A 19,801-nucleotide genomic window follows, 5' to 3' on the forward strand; every position below is an offset into this window, starting at 1 on the left:
AGGCTCAACGGAGTGTAGTTCTTGCTCTGGGCAGAAGCGCCTATAACATGCGTAGGATGGAAAGGACGACTTGGAGAAGTCGGGGATTGAATTCGAAACGACAGCGATGTTGGACCGAGGGCTCTGATGACCGTATACTCCGATTGTGAGTTGATATCGAACCAGTCTTGAAGGGCAATGAAGCGAGAGAAGTGAGGTATGAGAGCAGTGATCGTGGTGATGGTGAAGTATATTATCGGTGGTGGTCGGGGGTGGTGGCAAGTTGAGTGGCAGTCCGATTCATCAGCAGAATCCGGTTTATTGGCCTGGTACAAGTGAATGATCAATGTATTGAACAGAGTACAGAGGTAGTGGCAGTAATAGTGGCAGCAGTAGTGGTGGTAGTTGGAAGTAAAAGCTTTGTAAGAGTGGGAGGAGATGGCGCGGTGCCAGTGCAGTGCCAGTGGGTACTACTCGTAGGTTAGGTAGTTAGCTGCCCGTGTCACAATGTCACCGTAGTTCAAGTTGGGTTGACGGTTACTCCTGCTTCTAGGGATAACGAGCAGTAGCGATTAGGTCCATTCCAATGGCTCAAACTCACTGACAGCTTGTGGATCAGTTCTCGGGCATTATCAGGTATGAACTGTCACCTTGGAGTGGCTGGTTTGAAAGGCCTGGGAGTGGGCGGGCTGGCAGATCCAGTGACATTTAGGGACTGAGGGGCCGTGCATGTTTTAGCTAAGCCAAGGCGCGCTCGGGGGCCTTCCGGGGGACACTTTGGGCTCCCAGGCATATCTTGTCCTGCCAGTTGGGCACTCGGGTGCCTGAGCGTCGTCGAGAGAATTCAAATCCATGTTACGAGGTACTGCACGAGATGTTTAGTTGACTCGTTAGGTACGGTAACAACCCAGCTAGCATCTGAGAGTGGTCCCTTGTCCCTTGTTTAGCGAACAACTCGGGCCTCAAATCTCCATCTCAGGCCTAGGATCTGCTGCCAAAACCCCACGTTCATCTTGACCGCCATAACGTGCCTCTCATCTGGCCGAATCATCTTCAAGGTCTAGATTCATCTTATATGCATCTCAACTGATTCAATGCATCTGGATCTGTACTGTACAATCTTTTCAGGTCTCTCCACTCAAATTCTGCGACTCCCCACAATTTCTTTAGTGGTTTAAACATACATGCTCCCTCGGTCAATGGGTTTGCTCTCTGACCTGACAGGTGCTGTTGTACAAGCGAGCAGTAAACGAGCCCAACGACAATGATACTAATCCCCTTCCATTCGACGTTTTGAGGCCTCTGCTTCGTCCAGTGTGCTGCATCTCATGAATCGCAAGATAAAGGATTGGCCTCCTCGGTCTCGATTGTCAAATGAATCCAGCTCGGGGTGAAAAAGTTGTCAACAATAATCCAGAGCTAGCGTTCCATACTGAGACCGTGCCACGATCATGTAGACATGTCGACTCCGTCAACATGGCGTCACTCGCCATGTTTTGTTCCATAATATCAACCCATGGTGAAACAAGAAAACAATGCAGAAATCAATCCCCCGCTCAATGTGCATGACCAACTTGCAGAAATATAGGTAAGATCATGCCGAAACATGCCGCCGCCAAATCTTTCCACGATGCCTTTTGCTGTTCGATTTGTGCGTTGCCATCTCGCCCCTCACCGTAGCCGTTCGCCTGCCCATTCATCGTGGTCTGATGATGAGAAGTCGACGCTTCTTGCATTGAATGCATGGCCACATAGAGAAACGTGCCTGCCGAGAAAAGCAGCAGCATGCCTGTCCACCATCTGGTGGTTTCCGGGCTTCGAGTGCCAGATCCTCCACCCAATATATTTGCAAGCAGCCAAGTGACTATCGCACCCGTAGGCGCTGCCAGACTGAACAGCACTAGATGGCCCCGTGCCACCCGCTTGGAGAGGCCTTGCTTTACCAAAACAGAAGTCAGGCCGAAAGCAGCTGGCGCCTTATGAAGCATGATTGCGAAAAATATCACAAAGCTCAAGCCTGAATTTGTAGCTGTTGATGATGCACCAAGAGCGATCCCATCAGCTGCCGCATGTATGACCAAGCCGATTGTCGTTGCAAAGCTGCGGTTTTGCACGTTTGAGCCTTCAGATGACTCGAGGAACGACTCGGCTTCGTCGTCTCGGTCCAACGAAGTCGTCAGATTAAACCTGCGCCCAAGGTTGTTGAGGGCAATGTGGTGTGTCCTCGTCTTGGGTTTTGGGGGTTGTGTGTATTGGGGCACCTTATCCACCAGGTACATCAGCATGAAGCCAGTCAGCAATGCGATCCCGATCCATGCGTGTTCGGATTCATTGTGTTTCTCCCCCTCTTTGCTATTGCTGTTAACGTTGCCTGTGTCCATGATACCAACAACACCTGGATTCGTAGGGGTTCGGGGAGGGTCGTCTATTGTTGCGGGAATGACGGGGCCAGGGACGTTAAAAGCGTTGGCACTGTCACCCGCGCTGCGAGGAGCAAGAACCCGAGTAGAGGGATAGAGATTTTCGTTCATCCAGTGAACATCGACACCCCGAGCGTGCATGCGCCGTTGATGGGACGTATGCGCGCCATGACCAACTTCAGAAGCGCTGTAAAGGGTTTCCACTCCCTCTGGGATGATGACTACCAGGGAGGTCCCAACGAGGACACCCATGCCGATCGTAGAAATCAGTCTCAATCGAGACTGCGATAATTTTAGGGACAAAGGTAATATTCCGGCGAGAAAAGAGGCCAAGGCCATCACTATGCTCAGCATGAGCAGCGTAAAAAGGCCGTCCATGATTGCGGAATTTGTGGGCGCAATTGGAAGAGTGGTTCTGGAAAAACGTACAACCAGATTAAGGAGCGTAATGCAGGACTAGGAAACAGACTACTCGAGACATGCTGCGTTTACAGACATGGAAGAATAGATTTGAGAGGGAATGTAAACGGAAGTGGGAGTAGACGTGGACCTGTGGCTGTCAAGGCTCCTGAGGTCAAGCGGGTGAAGTTGGCCCTCCCTCATCCCTTTCTGACAATGACAGCATTTTGCTGGAGCTTTCATCCTGAAGTCCCCACAAAAGGAAACCCGTTAACATGTGAGATCCATCGCAACCTGGATAGTTTCAGTTTCTGTAGTTGAATATGTTGAATATGTATGATTCTGAAATGTATATACAATCATTTAATATTGAGTATCTACGTCCAAGGGATCAAGTCGTATCCCTCCATAGAATAGGTTCAAAGTTTCCCGACCACCACTGAAGCCGTCCACGAAAAATATGTTCATAGCAATTCAATCCCAAAATCCTCTCTCGTTCAACTCATTCATTTCACGTGTCTCATTATATGGACTTCAATAAAGCCTTGATAAGCTGGGCATTTGCCGCCAGGTATGGAACCATGTGAAGATTGTTCCCGCTTCGATTACCAGGTCTGGGGAAATTTGGGAGCGCTGGCTGTAAGTCTGGAGTCGCATGCGGCTGATCTGAGTCGCATAATCTCATTCAGGCCCAATACGTTCAATATCCGACCGGGGCGTTTTTGGATGGTGGCCCTGAGCGGGCCCCAAAAACTTGCCTAATTCTGGCTCGGGGATTTTTGACACATTCTGTATACTGCAGTCAAGGTTCGATTATAGTCGATCGAGTTAAATCGCTCATTGTCGATTATCGTCTGCAAATGGGTCCTGAAATGTCACTTTGTTTTGGTTCTGTGATTGTCATGGGACCCATCGTGAATATGCTTTTTCTGATGATGCTGGTGAACTCGTAAGCTGCCGACTCAAGACTGGTACGCTTGTAGGACCGACGTCTTCATTCGTCACTTGAAGGTGCAGCCAAAGTTCTGGTCGACTACCACGTCGTTGCATCTGTTCGGATTTGCGCCTTCTGATCAACTTGGTGGAGCCATAGATGGTTGGCGCATTAGCGACAAAACATGAGACGAGCATTTGCACGGATGCCCACAGGCTTCGTGTAGGTTGATATGACGATTCTGCGTAGACGTACGCAAGTCGAATGCAAGTAATGATAATGCAGAAGAAGCCCAGTGTGAACAGTGTCCCGATCCTCAGCCTCTCCGCAACTGTCCGGTGTTGGACAAGTAAGAGCGGCACGGAAATTGCCAAAAGATGTAGGTCGATGACGATATTGGCTATGGCTTGGAGAAGTAGCTGGATGTAGGCTTTGATGCAATGGCCCGGGCTAGGGTCGACTTGCCAGTATAACTTGAATGGGTGACATTCTAAGAAGGTTGAGAGTACCACAGCAACGTAAGTGGTTGGGATGACGATCCAGCAGGTACGAATCAATATGGTGGTCCATCGAGCGCGAACTTGGAATATGTGTGAATAAAAGAGCAAAAGCAAGCAGTTCTGTAACCAGTAGAAAGTGGTGATCAGCAATCTGGCGATCAATGAGAGAATGCTTCCTATCTTGAGCTTTCTCAAGTCTTCAGTGTCGAACTGATGGACCTTTCCGAACAAGGCATCATTTACAGTGCCGTAGCTCAGGACATATTGATTGACTCCAATTCGAGCGCTGGTTACGACAATGGCGGCAACACAAATGATTGTACTGAGGTCGAATCGGCCTTGTTTGGTCCTTGCTGCAATGATGCGTACCAGAAGAATGATAATTGACAGGCCAGCACAGACAAAACCGGTCAATAGAGCGTCATGAGAAGTGGTAACCATGGCGGGCTTTTCATTCCCCAGCCCATATACCGGTCAAAATAAATGGCCGAGACGTTAATTCGTGGAACGATGCCGTTGAGTTGAAGACTGGGAATAGTGTTGGTTCATGTCTGGAGTGTGTTTTATTGCATTGTGATGTTGAGCGTTTGGCAAGTGACGAAGTCATGGAAGAGACGGGGTGGGGAGGTTGGGGTTAATCAAGTGTGGTCGAGACTCAAGTCTCATACTCTGTGTGTGTGGATGAGCCGAGGATTGGAATTGTGGATGGACGGGTTAACCCAAAGAGAGACCGTGAGGACACCCAAAGAAAACCCGTGGCGCACCCGGAGATGGTGGTGGATTGCTGTCAAAGGTGATGATCAAGGCTTGGTTCCGGGGGGTTTTCAACCGTTAACTCGCTCCGTTGGCAGGGATCGAGAAACTATCGCAAATCTTGGGGCGGTTTCTAACGGGCATGAACGGGTTGGAGAACTTATTGGCCTTATCCTGCTGGTGGCGCTTTCCCTCCAAAGAATTCTCCCGCCCGTGGCTGCTTGCAACTTGGTCGTGAATAAGCTCCCGGAACTGTAGAAACTCTTGTGGTCGGACCCTCCAGATGGTCTTCCAACGCTGGCACACTTCTCACGAAACACGGCCGGGGTCAACCGAAGTGAACGATACGCGATACAACGGTTCACAGCTTCGTCGCACGTCATATATGAAGGCAACCCTGGGACGACATTCATATATCATTTGTGTGACTGTAGTATTCGACCACTCCTTGTTCTTGACATGGACATGAAGGGTTGGAGATTAGTTGCTGGTCTTGCCCGAGCCTAGGATAAGTCTTGCGAGGATTTTTAGTCAAACTGGTCAGGGGATTGAAGCCTCAACTGTACGCGAAACAAGGCCCGTTATGCTAAAGTCCTCAAAACTACCAACTAATAGATCACCCTTCAGCCACCAAGGTCTCGATTCATCTATCCCTTTATCAAGGTCAATAGTAGTAAACACTATGCAAGTCTCATTGAGCCACATCGAGGAGACAAGAACAAATTCCTGTGACGGTAAAGATCTCCCATCCGAAATTCCATCCTGTTTAGAGTACGGAGTACGAGTACCACAGGTGGACAATCGCTTATCCAATGTTCTCCGGTCCAGTATGATCAGGAAGGGGCTTTTGGTCAAACAAATAGGGGCGAGAAATGAAACTGATACCCGTACCTGCTGCACGATTATTAACGAATACGAGATGGAAACAACCGGCTGGTAGAAGAGCTGTGCTTCACGGGGCCTTTGATTGATAATGTTGCATGTGCCTCCTGCTTTGTCCATCTGATATGTACGCAGAAACACTCAGCTTCCAAGGTGTAAGCAGGAGAGAGAAGTGTCACGAACAGCATCAAGAATGGCAACACCAGTCCACATCCTGTGGTGTCGTCTTATTCTGTCATACAGTCCGAGTCCGAGTCTGAACAACGACAGGAGCTGAGGAGCTTCGCCTGCCTTTTCCAGTTCAGTGCACTGGAGGCCTGACCTAGAGCGAAAAAAGAAGACAAGTTCGCTTCTTCATCCTGCCGAGGGGATCTGATTAATCCTGGTCAGTTCTATGATTAGGTACCTAGGTAGTCTCCCTCGCCAAAGGTGCCATCTCCAAGGCTGAACTTCGCTATCAAAATTCGTCACCTGATCTTTAGTCCGGATTCCAAGGCGGTGGGTAATTCTTGGCAGATCGGCCTCGAACTGCCAGCGCCCGCGCATCGATCGCGTCCACCTCGCGCGTAAAGTGCCTTGGACCGCGACGACATTGGACTTTGGATTTAACACACCTGGATCAAGACCAATTAATCCTTAGACTAACCCTCACTTTACCTTGTCCTCTCTGGGATCTTTCGATTCTCCTAACTCTCCGACTCAAGTGAGCATGAACTGAAATTCAACTAGAACAGATCACTCTACTGTGCTACAATGGCTGCCGCCTCAGATGAATGTCCGTGGCTCTTTGCACTGCGCTGAGATCTGGAAGATCAATACTGACTACTCACAGGGTCTGTCAATGCCAACGAAGCCGTCCATGTCTCATTGGTTCAACCTGGCCCCGATGGCCTTCAGACGCGCCATGATTTCCATCCCGAGTTTACCTATCCCATTGTGGGAGAGGCAGAACAGATTTTCGGCTACAAAGATCTAAACCTCAAACTTCAGTTTGCTGCACACGACCTTCGCCCACATGTTGATATCTCGTATGCGAAGAAGTTTCCTGCAGTGGGCACCACGACTGCGCTCGATCTGAACAAGACACTGAAACCTTTCCTGCCTCCCATCGCATTCGAGGCCAACTTCGACACTGAGCTCCTGCAAGATATCAAGGCCAAAGATTGGAAACCACCCGGTTCGCAAATCAAGACTTACAAGAGAGGATCGGAGGTTTTCGAGATATGGGCCGGTTCTCTACTCGATACACCTATGCGATCCCTCGTCGACAACATCCAAATTTTGGTTACCTTCTTTATCGAAGGAGGCCAATTCATTAACCTTGAGGATGTGGACTGGACTTTGGACCGATGGCGAGTCTACCTCGTTTATCACAAATCATCCAGTCCTCCAACTCCGAATGCTTCTCCCTATTCATTCGTGGGCTATGCGACAACTTATCGATTCTACAAATTCCACGCCTCGAAGAACCGCCCAACTACAGATGTCTTTTCCTTCCCACCCACCCAGAATATCACACCCAACAAGCTTTCATCACGCCTGCGCATATCACAATTCCTCATCACACCCCCGTACCAGACTGCAGGACATGGGTCAGCACTATACCAGTCGATATATAGTGAAGTCATGTCTGATCCAACGATAGTGGAAATGACGGTTGAAGATCCCAGTGAGGAATTTGACAAGCTTCGGGACATGAATGACTTTGATGTTTTGGAACCTCAATTCAAGGCAGCAGGGATTCAAATCAACGATTCACCCTTTGCCTCCTCAGATCGACGTCGAATCGGTCGAGTACCAACAGCAACCCTGCTTCCACAGGACACACTTCAAGAAATTCGATTGAGAAACAAAATGGCCAGCCGACAGTTTGCGCGCTTGGTTGAACTGTACCTGTTAGCTCAAATACCATACTCACGCCGTGCATCGGGTGGAGCATCGTTGACAACTTTGAAATTGAAGGGATCTCGAAATCTCAATGCAGACGACCGCAGATATTACTGGTGGCGTCTGTTGTTGAAGCAGCGGATCATGAAGAAGAACAAGGATTTGCTTCAACAGGTCGCACTTGAGGATCGAGTACCACAGATTGAGGACAGCACCCGTGGACAAGAAGACGAGTATGAAGGACTCTTGCTCACATATGCGTTGAGGAAGGAGAAACACGAGGATCGTCTGGAAAATGGAGAGTCTTCGGTGGTGCGGAAGAGGAAGGTGGTGGATTCGGATGATGATGAGTCGGACAATGCCAGTGCGGGATCTAAGAGACCGAAGAATTGACGAACATGCCGCTGTGGTCGTGATCAAGTCGAGCTGAATTCTTGAGCTTCTGCAAGTGTTGGCGACAGACATGCCCACGGGGATGCTGGATGGCGTGGGCAGCCACAGGAAGTGTTTTGAATAGTCTCAGCATAAAAGTAATGCTTCAATAGTCAGCTTCTGGGCATCGAGCCTCATGGGAGAGCAGCAGTCCATGAAATATCTCCCAAATCTGGCCTCCACAACTTAAATAATGAAGAGCTCGGTCACCGTGGTTGTTCTCATGATTCTCATACATCATCATATCATCGTCCCAACAAAGCCTGACGGTATCTGACGAACTGTCTCCGCTCATCGGCCTCCTCGTCGGCAATGACATGCTCGTCTCGTCCGATCCGAGTGCTTTCCTCCCACATCTTGTTGAGTTCCTGTTCATCATCGCCGGCCACAGCCCACACACTCTCCCGCAATCGCTTATTTCGCTCGCGGTCTTCCTCGATTCTCTGCTCGATGGCTCTCTTGTCGACTTTGGACACTCCCGAACTTGCAGCCTTCCCGGACTGACCGGCGCCGGTTCGTGGCGTCGGTCGTGCACTGGTGTCTCCAGCAGCGCCGTCCCCACCTGGTCCTGTGGTGGAAGCATCCATGGCATCGCCGTCGATTTGACTCCTCGAAACACTGGCGGACGCAGGAACCGGAGGACCCACAGCTGCACCACCGCCACTTACAGCACCAACAGTCGCAGAAGCCCTCTCAGAACCACCACCACCAGACTCCGCAGCACCCTCTTTACCCTCTTCCTCCTCATCGCCACCTAACAACCTTCCCAACTTCTCCTCCTTCTCTTTCAACCCACCCTCAATGCCGGCCACCACATCCGGCACCAAAAGCCCCTTCTCGCCCAGTCCCGCAACCACCCTCCGCACCACCTTGACATTTGCACCACTCTGCGCGACGGCATCGACAATGCGCACGATGTCGCGGCGGACCATTTCGACGTACGGCTCGTGGCCGCCCTCACGCACATTCAGGTCCGCGTGGTGTTCGAGGAAATACATGATGTTGGCACGGTTGTTCATGTTGTATCCGCGCTCCAGGTTCTCGAGGATGCAGCTGTGTAGGTCTTCGTCCATGTCGCGGTGTTTGAGTGCGAAATGCGCCGTTTTGATTGACGCCGTGGCCGACGCGGACAGGTGCGTGAGTAGGTTCGTGAAGCGCATACGCACTTCGAAGGGGTCGGCCATGGTGGTGTGGTCGGTTGTTTGGCGATAGTTGAGGCTGTTTGCCGTTTGTGTATGTTGAAGAGGTCTCTTTTGTTGTTTTGCGGGTGAGCGGCGCTATCATGGGTCACGTCCTCCTTCTAAAGGTGGCAGGCAATAGCGGGTTAAAATCGATACCCTGTGATTGAGCTGGCGGACTTGATGCCCAACTCAAGTTTCCAAGAGGCCGAGGATTGGTGTGCCTTGCATCTGACCGGCTACATAGCCAAACCCAGTCTAGCACTCATCTGCCTAATCCCATTGAAGTATAGTATCCGTGTTGACCTCGAAGGGCGGCCTTCCGTTGACCGGCTTCAGGTAAATTTTTATGGGCATCACATTCCCCCGCATATCGGCTACGAGCAATTTACAACTGGTCGCTGGCACTGACAACTCTGTGAATCTATTGCCTAGATAACTTGAATATCACAGCTCATCTCCTCTATTTCTTCCACCCATAAAAATGGCTGCAGCTCTCCGGATACCCAACGGCCTCACTGGCCTAGGCAATGACAGAGGCATGACTCTGACTGTCCTTGGATGCGGTGAGCCAGGCCACTCTCCCAATCTCACTTAGCCCACCCTGTGTTGCTATTCCTCAATAATTGCTAATCCAGCCAGGCACACTCGGCATCGCGATCCTTTCAGGCATTCTCTCATCCCTGCATGAAGCGTCCTCCATCCCCTCCCCGGCATACCCCGACTCCGGCACCGCGACACCCACGACCGAAGGCCCCCCACAAAGAACACCCACAAATTTCATTGCGTGCGTGCGACGGCCCGAATCAGCCAAACGCATCAGACTCGCCGTACAGGAATACCAACCACGGAGCGTGACCGTGCTTCAGAATGAAAACGTGCGGGGCGTCGAGGCCGCCGACGTGATCATCCTCGGCTGCAAGCCGTACATGGTCGCGGACATCTTGCTGCAGGAAGGCATGAAGGAAGCCCTCGCGGGGAAACTCCTCATCTCCATCTGCGCCGGCGTCCCCGTCGAGCAGATGGGCCGCGTGCTCTACGGAGACAACTACCCGGCCGACAACCCGGCGAACGCGTGCACGCTCGTCCGCGTCATGCCCAACACGGCGGCGCTGGTGCGTGAGTCCATGACCGTCATAGCGACAAACAATCCCCCTCTGCCCGCCGAACTCTCCGCCCTCGTCGCCTGGATCTTCACCCGCATCGGCCGCGTCGTCCACCTCCCACCCGCCATGATGGATGTATCCACGGCCCTGTGCGGTTCCGGCCCCGCGTTTCTGGCGCTGATGTTGGAGTCTCTCGCGGATGGTGCTGTCGCCATGGGCCTGCCTCGCGCAGAGGCACAGTTGATGGCCGCTCAGACGATGCGCGGCACTGCTGGTTTGGTTCAGCATGGCGAGCATCCTGCACTCGTGCGCGAGAAGGTCAGCACCCCTGGCGGTTGCACTATTGGTGGGTTGCTGGTTCTCGAGGAAGGGAGAGTCAGAGGAACGGTGGCCAGGAGCGTCAGGGAGGCTACGGTGGTGGCTGCGCAGTTGGGTAAGGGTATCAGTGGTGTTAATGGCACGAGATTTGAGAGGCAGTGATGCGTATATGTCCAGATAAGGGGTTTTGACGATTGGATTGAATGCATGACATGATCGGAAACTGCGTGGAATAGACAAAATGGTTTTGGCTCTTTCCGAGATTCCAATTAGAAAATTTCCAGGCTCAGGAGAAGTTCTCTCAGAATGACGAATATATGTTCAATTGATACATCTTGAAACTCCTTCTAGTTCTTTCCCACATGAGTTATAGTGGTTGGAGTAATAGTATACACAACTTGCACAGATTTGGATGCATTCGGGCTTGACCATGAGGACGATCCCCGGCCCGCACTCATATGCAAAACACCGATTGCTTTCTGTCAGCACCTTTTTCTTGCAGTCGTCGCTTCTGGCCCGTCCAAAGGTTGATATCGACCCACAGCAAAGGAGTTGTCGTGTGACGGATCCTTCAGGTCTTCTCGCAATCGGATGCAGAGCCACTTTAACTTGCGAAGCGTATCTACGGCGCTTTTCTCTAGTCCATGGTGACAACTGCGCCCAATGCCTTCAAGGTGGCAATGATTTTCTCAGCTTCATCCTTGGGAACACTCTCCTTTAACAACTTGGGTGCACTCTCGACGAATTTCTTGCTGTCCACCAAACTCAAACCCAACATGCTCTTGATCTCCTTAATGACCTTGGGTTTGGCGGCCGCGTCGAATGACTCGAGTTTCAGATTGAACATTGTCTTCTCTGCTGGGGCTGGAGCTGCCTCTTCCTCTTCCACTGGTGCGGGAGCTGCTGCTCCGGGGGCAGCTGCTGGGGCGGCGAATGCCATGTCGGGAATGTTCAGTCGAGACTATATTAGAATGGAAGAGTTAGTTGAGTCGCATGTCCTCGTCATCACGAGTATGGAGGGAATAGAAATGGCTATTTCTAACCTTCAAGCTTGCTACTAAGTCGGCGGTTTCCAGCAGTGTCAGCTGCGATATTTGGTCGACAATACCGGTAATCTTGGGATTGGTGGGACTAGCTGAGGCATCTGTGGATTGCCATCTTCTCGAAGGGGTCGTGAGATTGTTTCTTCGTCGGGATTGATTTGCGGAGCTTGTTGATGAAAGACGTAGGCATTGTGAGGACAGACTTCGCTTCTGCGTTCGAGCTGCTAGGTGGCAGCAACGATATGCTGCTGATGGAATTGACCCTGACATCTTTACAGAGGTAGTTAACGTGCTGCTCGACTGGAAAAGAGTAAGTTGTTGAGGCTGTCAGTGCATTGGAGAAAGGTCTTGTCGATGAACCGCGCATCCTTTCCAAAAATCGCGCCAAGGCAGGCTATGGCACGTGACCATTACCAGATCGCCGACTTCATCTCGTCCAAACAACTTGTATTAAAGCATTCAGGAAGTCCTCTCTGGACTTTCTCATCGATTATCATCACCTGTGTTGTAGCATTGCGCAATGGAGGAACTACCTGTGTTTCGCGCCGCGAAGCGCAGAAAGCACACAAAAGGGCCATCCCAAATAGTACCAGATTCCGCCACGGTTGAACCTGGATCGCCCTCGAAAAGGCAACCATCTGGTGAGAATATCACGTCGGAAGATAGTGACTCTGGCGATACCAGAGTGACGTCCCTAATCAAAGCAAGAAAGAATCTAAGACGACCGACTACTGGTGTCCACTTTTCGACGTCGAAAACACGACTTGGAGAGGACGATGACAACAATGGAGCTCTTGTCAAAACCGATCAGGCAGTTGACAGGCCAATAGATATCACACAGAGGTTTGTTGGAAGTTCGGGTCAGGTGGTCAACGTGGATCAACATATGTTCGTGCCATTACTCCCTCTGCCTTCGCCAGACAATCTCGAATTCAGCTTACTAACAAGATAAGGATTGCATTTGTAGATTCGGAAATGGCTAAACGTCGCGAGATGCAGTCGCCATCTTTGGAGAATGTGACAAAGTCTACAAATCATGAAAATCCCGAGAATGCTCAAACGTCCAACGGTATACCGATTTCTATCAGGCAAGGAACATCAACAAACCCGGGTTCTATTCAGCAGCTCTCTGAAGTAGATCTGGGCTCATCAGCTCACGAACTCAATCTAGCACGTACACAAGCGGCACTAGAACGGGCCAGACTTGGCAAAGCACCTATTGAAGAAGAGCAAGCTAAACCCCTCAAGCCTCGTAAACCACGTCTTGGCCGTGACGGGAAACCTATGAAGCCTCGGCCTCGGAAACGGAGGAATAGTGACGACATCGCACGAGATGCGCTTGTTGAGCAGGTATTGCACGAAAATCGACTCGATTTGTATGAGGCCAGTACTAGTGGTCAGGCACCAGGTGGGACGCCAGATATATCGGCCGCCGACACCGCGCAGCAGGATGAACGACTGGCCGAAGAGTTTCGTCAGAACTTCCTTGACGCGGTGGCCCAGCGACAACAGAGGAACAAAGCGGCCAGTCAGCCCAAAGTACCTGGTGCGACGACTGAGACCAAAGGTCCGAAGCTGGGAGGGAGCAGGAGTGCACGCGCCAAAATGGCACAGTATCAGCAGCAGCAACAGGGGAAGAAGTGAGATCTCAAGGTTCTGGTCTTCCCTTTCGCTTTTCGCTTCGAAGGATTGGTATACGAAAAGCGGTATGACGGATTGCTTTACATCTTATCTCAGTCAGCCAACGAACAGCTGTATATAAGGGCCTCCACCTATCGTTCTGCCTTGCATCCGTCCACCCACTGACGACTTCTATTTCTTGGGCCACAAATGCTCCGCGAAGAACTTGACGACAATCTGATAGCCACGTTCATACTCGGCCCTGACGCGTTCATCCGCCAAATCCGCTCTTGCACTCAACCAACCATGGACTTGATCCTCAAAGATCTCGACATGTTTCTTCCCCTTGTCCTCCTCCCCGGTCAACAACTTAGCGTCATAGCCCCAAATTTCCTCGGCAACCTCGTCCTTCGATGCCAACAAACACGTCGGAATCTTGATTTCCGCCGCCTCCTTCGCATCAATGAGGCCCGGATGCAACTGCACCGCCGTGGTGAACACCTGCTGGGCACCAGGTCGACTCTGTATCGCAGAGAGCATCGACGTCATCTTGCCGCCCCAGCAGTACCCCAGGAGCCCCCAGGTCTTGATATTCGGATACAGCCGTTCCGCTGCGACGAGGATGCCCGCGACTCTGGGGACATGATTGTCCGGAAGCGCGACATTGTGGAACCAGTCCATCACGGCGGCCAGCTTCTCCGGCGTGTCTGACGGATACCACGCAAGGGGGATGGCGTTGCCGTTGAAAAAGTCCGGCATGAACACGACGGTGGCGCCGCCGGCGCTGGTCAGGCCGGCGCTCACGATGTCCGCGCCTTGTTGCGTCTGCGGGAAGAAGCCGAACGCGTCGTAGATGGACAGAATGCCTGTTGTGACGTCGGCGCTTTCCGGGGGACCGGTCACGTCTGTGATTGAAACGGTGGAGGGTGAGTAGGTGGGTTGAAAGAGAACGGAGCATGTCTTGTGGTTGTACTGAGCACGTACATGTCTTGATTCCGTCCAGTTCAATATACTTCCCTTTCAATTCGTAACCGTCGCCTATCACGGGTGGGATTCTACATAGTAGATATCGTCAATAACAATTCCATTGGTGACAATAGAAGTGCTAGGAAGAGGATAAAGGTCGACTGACTTGCAACACGCTGCGTTGTATTTCGACATTGTAAATTCGTATTGTCTAGCTACCTGGGTATGACCGTAATGACCTCGCTCGAGTTATTTGGCTCGATGATATGAGGATTCGTCTTGAATCGTTAATCTTGAAAGTCAGAAGTCAAAGCCGGCTTTAAGCTCCAAATACTTGGCCCTGGCCGTTGAATGCCGTCTTCACACTCGTCAGACTGGAGTTTCACCGGACAAACCACTCGGAACAGGGAAAGCCTTGTTCCGTGACGTCCCGCCCGGTACGAGACCAATAAGAATGGAGTTGTAGTACATCTGTTGCTCACACACCGAATATTGACCGGACGTCAGATATGGCTCTTGGATAGCCCGTTGCTGACGATCAAGGCTGAGACCAGTCAGATATCGTTGGACTAGTCTTTCCGATGAATAGCCCAGGGTGTGTTGAGGGAACTAGATAGCCACCTATAGGTAGATCAGCGATGACTCAGAGAGATAACACAGTCATCGATCCCGCCCCGCATTTTCCTTTCGAATCCATTCGGTGGAGTACCTAGACTCGTACAGATCGCTTATGCCGTGATCAATTGTTGGTCCGATCAAACCTGTTCCAAAAAGAATGAAATCGATCTCGGGTCACAGTTGGAATGGACCTTCGAAGTCCGCCGCTACAGTTTCCAAATGACGTTGTGTAAACGCTGGAGCGCCTGAGCATGGAGTTCCAAGGAAAAGGTCGGAGTCTTTGAGCATGCTATGCCCGTCCACTCGAGCGACACTGATGAGGAACCGCTGCCCTCACAGAGAAAGTCGAAGAATCTCAAATCAATCTGAGTGAGAATAATAAAGCAGGCTCTGTGATGGGCAGCTTGGGTTAAAGTGATAGTCGACAAAGTGCCTTGGTTGTCGAGGTCAGAGTAGGAGCAACCAAATCGACCCAACTCTCAGTATGCCTTTCTATCCCGCTTGCTTCGCCATCTACCGCCTCTTCCTCTATTACCTTTCCAGGCGGTCTCCTTCCGTGCATCTTCCTCCCTCTTTTCGAGTTCCTGTACTCTGTCTCGCCTCTGAGCCTCGGCATCTCTCTCTTGACCTGCCTGTCCACTCTTCAAGTGAACACCATGCTTGCAGTCTCTTCCGTCGGGGCAGAAACCTGCGAGGTAGAACGGGCATAATTTTCTCCTCACATGTCTATTTGGGCATCTCGGACCTTTTTCGCAGAATCCCTTGTTGTAGTCATCACATAACGGAAGTTTTGAATCTTCCTTGACATGGACATAGAGACACTCATCTCCGTTTTGACAATAACCATTCTGGTTGAAAAATTGACACTCGCTCATCTTGCGAAGATTGTATTCGTGAAGGTAATCGCAGGCATCCCCCTTTTTACAGAGTCCCTTGAGCCAATGTTTGCAGACATAGTTGTCATTGTTTCGACTGTAGTGATGCTGAGACTGTTGTGCTGGAGTTGGATGGCGATCTGAACAACGTCGACCTCTAGGACACTGACCGTTGGCAGCATAATCGGGGCACACAGGAACAATTGAGGCGAGAGCAGCGAGTCCGTTGGCGCGCAGGAAAGGCGTGAAACTGAAGTCGTAGGTGGGCTGCGACGGCTTATGGATGGATGGAGAGGGACTTCTGACAGCGCCAGGAGTGCTCTCTACAGCGACAGAACCCATCGCAATGATTGCCCGTGGATCTGAAACTTCTTGTTCCACCTCATAGAAGAATACAAATTACTGTGATGGTTGGTGAGTGAGAAAAATGGCTCGACGGTCGTACTTGAAGTGCCACCAACTAGATCTCCCGATGTTTTGCCGTAATCACACGACTATGTTTTCTTGGCAACCGAATCCCCTTCAACCCTGTTTAATAGCCCGATCCTCTGTCCACCATGATTCAAGATACTATGAGACAAACTCTGGACGACCTGAAGATTTGAGAAGTCCACAGAGGTCAGCTTCTCGTCGCTACCGAATGATTCTATTGTCCTTCTTGTACCAAGTATATGTTTTCGACCACATCAGCGAAACTTCACCAACACCTAATTAGTAAGTGATAGCTGGACTCGCAGTCTCGAAAGAAGGTAGGAGAATCCTCTACAATTGTCGCCCATATCCAACCTATGGATATCATTTCCGCTCTGGAGACCGTGCACGACTTATCTTTCGGCATTTTGTTTCCTATTCGAGCATTGTAGCCCATCTGAAGCTGCGGGGCAGAATTCATTTGCATGGGTTTTTCTCCTCACTCAATTCTCCCCCCACGTCATGCTAGAAAGACCAAAACACGACAGCAATCGTCAAAACAATTTTCATAGAACTGATTTCCTCAATACTTTTGTCTGAGGTGTACAATATTTAGATCTGTCCCTATTCCATTCTATCTTCCCACCAGAGCGTCACGCTATCTTCAACATGTCTGTCACTACTTCCGCAACCATTGCCTCTTTTGGTGGGAAGCTTCTTAAGCTGGCTCATAACTCATCCGTCATCGGTGGTGAAATGAAATTCAACCTCTATCTTCCCCCTCAGGCTTCAAACGGAGGCTCAAAGATTCCACTATTGATCTATCTATCTGGACTCACCTGTACTGGAGACAATTGCTCGGAGAAAGGCTTCTTCCAGCACGGAGCAAGCAAGAGGGGAATTGCTGTCTTGTACCCAGATACCAGCCCAAGTAAGGAAACTCTCTCTGGAGAATTTGATCTTGCCTGACCATATTTCTAGGGGGCTTCGGAATCAAGGGCGAGGACGACGCGTATGACTTTGGAAGTGGTGCTGGTTTTTACGTCGATGCCACTGCCGAGCCTTGGTCCAAAAACTATAAAATGTACTCCTATATCACCGACGAACTACCAAAAACAGTATTCTCCGCTTTTGACCAACTAGACTCAAGCAAGGTGAGTATCACAGGCCACAGCATGGGCGGCCACGGTGCTCTATCGCTTTACCTGAAGAACCCGGGGAAATATAAGAGTGTCAGTGCTTTCGCCCCTATTTCCAACCCCTTGAAAGCTCCTTGGGGAGAGAAGGCCTTCAAAGGGTACTTTGGCGAGGATGATTGGCAGAAGAAAGGTGCCGAGCACGATTCCACTGAGTTGCTTAAGAAATGGAAGGGTGGTGACTTGGACATTCTGATTGATGTGGTAAGTAACCAATCGTTTCCTGACCAAAAACCCCGTCTATCAAAAACTAATGCATTCTCTCCGCAAACGCAGGGTACAGGTGATAACTTCTACAAACAAGGTCAACTGTTGCCAGAGAACTTCCAGGCTGCAGCCAAGGAAATTGGCCAGGAGAAAGGTGTACATGTCCGGTTTCAACCTGACTATGACCACAGCTACTACACAATGGCCACCTTTGCAGATGATCACATCGATCATGCCGCAAAGTATTTGTTTGCATAGTACGTATGTGAATTTCAATCACAAGTTTATCAAACCCAAGCGGCAGGATGAACAAGGTGCTGACCGGGATAGAAGCGCGGCGAGAAAGGACCAAAAGCTCTGAAGTTTCACGGAACTTGAATGGAGAAAGATACAAATAGGATTGATTGCCATCGACTCTCCCAAGAATATACTCTATGCATAACTGAATGAGCGAAGGAAGCCAGCGCATCTCTTCACATTTTAGTACAGCGATTGCGTTTCTTTTGTCCCTCCTCGATGTGACAAGTCCTCTGTTCGGCTCGCTGAAGTTCCACCTTGGCTATATAGGCACTTCTTCGCCTCTCGCTCCTCCATCTGGGAACCCGCAAAGGAAGGCCCTGACGGAGTTTTGCGTACTGGGGACTGCAGCAGCACCTGTGACACGCTGTCAGAATGTGATCTATCGTCAAGCTCACTCCTGATTACGCCAGTATATCTTGGATGGCATGGGGAGTATGTTCCATGACGATTGGAACTTCCTCTCAGTAGCCACTTGAAACGGCTCTCGCCTGGAGCCACATGCCGAATAAGTCGTGCGGCAAAGCCGCGGACTTTGTACCAAGATTGATCGCAATGCACGCCGAGAGCCAGGAAGCTCAACAAGCTGAGCGACGGTCAGAAACTATAACTCTCCTCCACGGCCAACCCGAGTTCCCAATTCGACTATGCGAAGATTAACTGATCGTATGGGGAGAAATACAGACCCACTGTCACGGGCACTGATTCGAAGTTATAGGATTGGACCTAGAGTGATCTCCATGTTGTATCCGGACAATCTAAATGCTGGCTCCATCCGACAGTGGTATTCCTGAGAAGAGCACGTCAAGATGCTAGGTGTTACTCTCGTCAATCCGCTAGCATGATAGATGCAAGTCCGACTTCGCTATCTGACACCAGACTAAGCTACTGACTCGGTTGGCTGGCACGAGACTGGGAACCGGGCGTGGATTGACTTCGGATGCTGTTTGGTCTGAAAACCAGGCTGACTCGTAACATATGTATATCAAAGCGGATTGATCGACTTGTCTACTCCGAACATGAATCTCGTCCTCAACATCTTCATGATGATCACCTGGCCCTTCGAAACTTGCAGATACAGCTCTGCGAATGGAGACTAGCCATCCCTCAATTCATCGTCATGTGCCCCAGCATGATACATTTGACCATCAAGGACGGATTTCAAACATCCCATTCTTGAAAGGCGGCAAAAAGATATCTGCATGTCTATCTTTCTGCTCAACGGAAAGAGCAGGCAGATCTTCCACACCGAATTTCTCCCATGATTGACCACCGCGATCAGTCGAGTCGCGTGTTGAGTTCAAGAATGCTCACGACAATTTAGCTGCGCCGAGACAGAGACGGCCGTTGGGGAAAGAGCATAGTGAGAAGTCCGAGAGACATCAAAGATGCTTTGGAGTTGGTGAAGACGTATGCTAAGCTATCGCTCGCAACACTCGAAGCTCGCATTTGAAAGTTCACCACCATCACCACCAGTAGCTGAGGGTTCGAATAGCCCAGTCATCACCAACAAGAGAGTTCCCCAGATGCTGGTCACTTCGAATACAAGACGTTCAGCACTCCAGAAAATTGCAAAGCCTAGCTCTCGATCCTGAGGGCCGTAAAAAAACGGTGGCTCAGGTGATTTTTATATCCTGGGCCTATCTTACTGTCATATTCCCAGTCCGGCCATCCCAGGGAGAGAGAGAGTCATTGATCTCTCCACTGACAGGCAGATGTTGAGAATCTGTCGACCTTCTGGCTGAATGGTTGAAGCGTACTGGGTACGGGCAGCTTACCT

General features: G+C 50.6%; 9 protein-coding genes across 9 annotated transcripts; 4 read left to right on the forward strand and 5 right to left on the reverse strand.

Moving 5' to 3' along the window:
- Positions 1-1,535: 1,535 nt before the first annotated feature.
- LTR84_002351 (uncharacterized protein) lies at positions 1,536-2,777 on the reverse strand (the record flags this gene model as incomplete). Its single annotated transcript, XM_064845962.1, has 1 exon — positions 1,536-2,777. One exon carries the CDS (start codon positions 2,775-2,777, stop codon positions 1,536-1,538), a length of 1,242 nt encoding a protein of 413 aa, XP_064706187.1.
- Positions 2,778-3,698: 921 nt separating this feature from the next.
- Positions 3,699-4,673, reverse strand: LTR84_002352 (uncharacterized protein; the record flags this gene model as incomplete). The annotated part of the gene is made up of 1 exon (XM_064845963.1): positions 3,699-4,673. The coding sequence occupies one exon, from the start codon at positions 4,671-4,673 to the stop codon at positions 3,699-3,701; it is 975 nt and encodes a 324-aa protein (XP_064706188.1).
- A 1,947-nt stretch (positions 4,674-6,620) lies between these two features.
- Positions 6,621-8,147, forward strand: LTR84_002353 (uncharacterized protein; the record flags this gene model as incomplete). The annotated part of the gene is made up of 2 exons (XM_064845964.1): positions 6,621-6,642; positions 6,700-8,147. 2 exons carry the CDS (start codon positions 6,621-6,623, stop codon positions 8,145-8,147), a joined length of 1,470 nt encoding a protein of 489 aa, XP_064706189.1.
- A 284-nt stretch (positions 8,148-8,431) lies between these two features.
- On the reverse strand, positions 8,432-9,370 carry LTR84_002354 (uncharacterized protein; the record flags this gene model as incomplete). Its single annotated transcript, XM_064845965.1, has 1 exon — positions 8,432-9,370. The coding sequence occupies one exon, from the start codon at positions 9,368-9,370 to the stop codon at positions 8,432-8,434; it is 939 nt and encodes a 312-aa protein (XP_064706190.1).
- A 478-nt stretch (positions 9,371-9,848) lies between these two features.
- On the forward strand, positions 9,849-10,950 carry P5CR (Pyrroline-5-carboxylate reductase; the record flags this gene model as incomplete). The annotated part of the gene is made up of 2 exons (XM_064845966.1): positions 9,849-9,930; positions 10,007-10,950. 2 exons carry the CDS (start codon positions 9,849-9,851, stop codon positions 10,948-10,950), a joined length of 1,026 nt encoding a protein of 341 aa, XP_064706191.1.
- Positions 10,951-11,425: 475 nt separating this feature from the next.
- LTR84_002356 (uncharacterized protein) lies at positions 11,426-12,101 on the reverse strand (the record flags this gene model as incomplete). Its single annotated transcript, XM_064845967.1, has 2 exons — positions 11,426-11,749; positions 11,832-12,101. 2 exons carry the CDS (start codon positions 12,099-12,101, stop codon positions 11,426-11,428), a joined length of 594 nt encoding a protein of 197 aa, XP_064706192.1.
- A 250-nt stretch (positions 12,102-12,351) lies between these two features.
- LTR84_002357 (uncharacterized protein) lies at positions 12,352-13,475 on the forward strand (the record flags this gene model as incomplete). Its single annotated transcript, XM_064845968.1, has 2 exons — positions 12,352-12,719; positions 12,785-13,475. 2 exons carry the CDS (start codon positions 12,352-12,354, stop codon positions 13,473-13,475), a joined length of 1,059 nt encoding a protein of 352 aa, XP_064706193.1.
- Positions 13,476-13,643: 168 nt separating this feature from the next.
- On the reverse strand, positions 13,644-14,409 carry LTR84_002358 (uncharacterized protein; the record flags this gene model as incomplete). Its single annotated transcript, XM_064845969.1, has 2 exons — positions 13,644-14,356; positions 14,403-14,409. 2 exons carry the CDS (start codon positions 14,407-14,409, stop codon positions 13,644-13,646), a joined length of 720 nt encoding a protein of 239 aa, XP_064706194.1.
- A 2,581-nt stretch (positions 14,410-16,990) lies between these two features.
- LTR84_002359 (uncharacterized protein) lies at positions 16,991-17,982 on the forward strand (the record flags this gene model as incomplete). Its single annotated transcript, XM_064845970.1, has 3 exons — positions 16,991-17,252; positions 17,303-17,721; positions 17,794-17,982. 3 exons carry the CDS (start codon positions 16,991-16,993, stop codon positions 17,980-17,982), a joined length of 870 nt encoding a protein of 289 aa, XP_064706195.1.
- Positions 17,983-19,801: the final 1,819 nt, after the last annotated feature.

This window comes from Exophiala bonariae (genome assembly GCF_035927105.1).
Source record: "Exophiala bonariae strain CCFEE 5792 chromosome Unknown scaffold_13, whole genome shotgun sequence".
Classification (NCBI taxonomy): domain Eukaryota; kingdom Fungi; phylum Ascomycota; class Eurotiomycetes; order Chaetothyriales; family Herpotrichiellaceae; genus Exophiala; species Exophiala bonariae.